Source organism: Hippocampus comes, unplaced genomic scaffold, assembly GCF_001891065.2.
Source record: "Hippocampus comes isolate QL1 unplaced genomic scaffold, H_comes_QL1_v1.1 scaffold72, whole genome shotgun sequence".
NCBI classification, from domain to species: domain Eukaryota; kingdom Metazoa; phylum Chordata; class Actinopteri; order Syngnathiformes; family Syngnathidae; genus Hippocampus; species Hippocampus comes.
The window spans coordinates 809,592-812,149 of record NW_017806030.1 but is presented as its reverse complement, the minus strand read 5'-3'; the positions used below and the strand labels follow the sequence as shown (position 1 = coordinate 812,149).

General features: G+C 44.9%; 1 protein-coding gene across 1 annotated transcript in view; it reads left to right on the top strand.

The window, feature by feature from the left end:
- Nucleotides 1–2,558, top strand: part of sptbn4b (spectrin, beta, non-erythrocytic 4b) — a 38,043-nt gene that overhangs the window by 17,201 nt on the left and 18,284 nt on the right. Inside the window, exon 24 of the mRNA XM_019892749.1 lies at nucleotides 407–497. Within this exon, the coding sequence (XP_019748308.1) occupies nucleotides 407–497 (91 nt within the window). The remainder of the gene's footprint in view (nucleotides 1–406; nucleotides 498–2,558) is intronic.

The window sequence follows — 2,558 nt, the reverse complement described above, 5'->3', positions numbered from 1 at the left end:
TGTGTGTGTGTGTGTGTGTGTGTGCGTGTGTGTGTGTGTGTGTGTGTGTGTGTGCGCACTCGTGTCTGTTGTTGGGGCAGGGATGAGTGTGTCGTCAACTGAGGGGTTTGCCTATCCGCTCAATATCAGTAAATGTGCCGTATATATTTGCTATTCGATTGCAGTGAATTAAAATGTATCATAACCTTGCCCCCATTTATGCTGCACTTGTTATTTTTAATGCATTAAAATAACATACGCAGAATTTTAAGAAGATACTGCGTATGGTTTTCTTCAAAATCCTATATATCTGTTTTTTTGGGTAATATTACAGTATGAGGACATTTCACATTGTCTCTACTGAAAGATGCAAACTTTAGAGAGACAGAAAGTGTGTTGAATTGACGTGCTCATGTGTTGGGTTCAGGGGCAACCAGAACCGCGAGCAGGCTCATCAGTGGTTGGAAAAACTCAATCACCAGTGGGCTCTCCAGAGATTCCTCCAGGACTGTCACGAGGTGAGTATGTCAAAGACCAGACTTGATTTGTTTTGAACATTTCTTTCTCTGCTCCCATTTGATTAGTGGGTTTGAAAATAATGTCTGCTTTGTTCACACAGTAAAAATTCCAAACTTGTCGAAACGTGTATCCACAAAACATGTTATTAATGATTGACCAAGCTAGCAGATTAGATACAAATTCAAGTCCTCTGTTTTTAAATGATCAAAAATATGGACTCAAATGCACCACACCAGTCATACAATCGACTGATGAGCACATCTGCCTCACGGTGCAGAGGTGCAGGGTTCGATTCCAGCTCCCGCCTTCCTATGTGGAGTTGACATGTTCCAAAAACATGGATGGCAGATGAATGGAACACTCTAAATCACAAGTGGCAAACTCAAGTCCCAGGGGCCCTATCCCTCCCACCACATAATTTTAGGTGGTCCGCGAAAGCAAATCATGTGTGTTAATTTCCATGATCCTTGCTAAAATCTGTACTGAAATGTCAATTTGTCATGTGTAATAAATAGCGTTGAGCTTTTGCAATAATTTTGTTACCCTGTTTACACTCACTTGAACAATGATTGAACAAACAGATTTCAAAACTAGTAATCTCTCAGTATGTTGTGTACAAGTAATAACACAGTGAGATAAATAAACGATTTCACGGTAAACGGCCCTCCGAGGGAAGACTTTACTCCAGCACAACTGCGTGCATGGAGTTTTCTTTCTTTTTGTATTTTCAGAGACGGACAAAGTCAGAAAGGGGCGTTTGTGCTCTTTTGAGAGTGAACACAGCCAACTTACTTCCTGACCAATGAAATCGGCTCCACCCATTCTCTTCCAATTCAGCGCACACAGTCTTTGACATTCCATGCGGAAGATCGAAGCGTGCAAAATACATTTATTATTATTATTATATAATTGTAAATATGATTAAGTATGTTTGTAAAATACAATATATGTGTACTGCTTGATTAAAACCAGTAAATGGGCACGTGCAGTGAAGTCACCTGCCGCATCTCTAAAAGAAACGCCTACATCTGTCAGTCGATCAGTTGACAGCGATATTACGGCCCTCTTCTTTGGCCTGTGCTCTAGAACCAGGTTGGAAGGGGTTCTGAGGAATGGTTCCGTTGTAATCACTCTGTCCTGAAAAAGTGTAATGGAAAAGCGACCACAGAGGTCGGAACCAGGCTGTTTTGGGGTCAAACTGGTACAATGGAAAGGGGCTGAAAATTTATTAGTAATTAATGAAAAGTACCAAGAAATTAAAGTCTGTAGAACTTCTAAGTAGTTTCTGAAGAAAATATTCCCCGCCATTGGCGCTGAGGCTCAGCGTATCAGCTCGTTGAGCACAAGCCGTTGTCCAATTTCCCCTCGTGCGATGCAACTGCAGTACGGAGGCGAACTGCAGAAGTGGGGGTCGGGCGTGGTTAAGTGCGTGTGCGTGTGTGTGTGTGTGTGTGTGTGTGTGTGTGTGTGTGTGTGTGTGTGTGTGTGTGTGTGTGTGTGAGAGAGAGAGAGAGAGAGAGAGAGAAAGAGAAAAAGAGAAAAAGAGAAATAAATCCCTTTCAAAGAAAACACACTGACACACACATTGAACCCCCTGCATCATCAGCTGTGTCCGGTAAGCTCCCCCCATTCCTCCCCCCCTCCCTTCGCTTCCCACCTCCTCCTTCAATGAATGTGGGAGGCGCCAGCGCATCATCTCAGGCAGTCTGCCATTTTATTGTTTTGGGAAAAGGAGGGGGAGGAGGACGAGGTTTTTTTTCTGCTCTTTCTCCTGCGCACGTGCTCGGATGCGGACCCTGGTGACGGATCCCCCTGCCCCCCTTCGCTTCCTCTTCGTCCTCCTCCTCGGGCCGTTCCTGCTCAGGAGTGTCGCCGGTAAAAGCCGGTTTGAGTTGAAGGCGATGCTGCATGCCGCGATGCGAGGATGTTGTTGCCGGGAGATGACGATGCTGTCGCGTGTGTGTGTGTGTATGTGTGTGTATGTGTGTGTGTGTGTGTGTGTGTGTGTGTGTGTGTGTGTGTGTGTGTGTGTGTGCGGTATACCACAGCTGTGTTGGGGC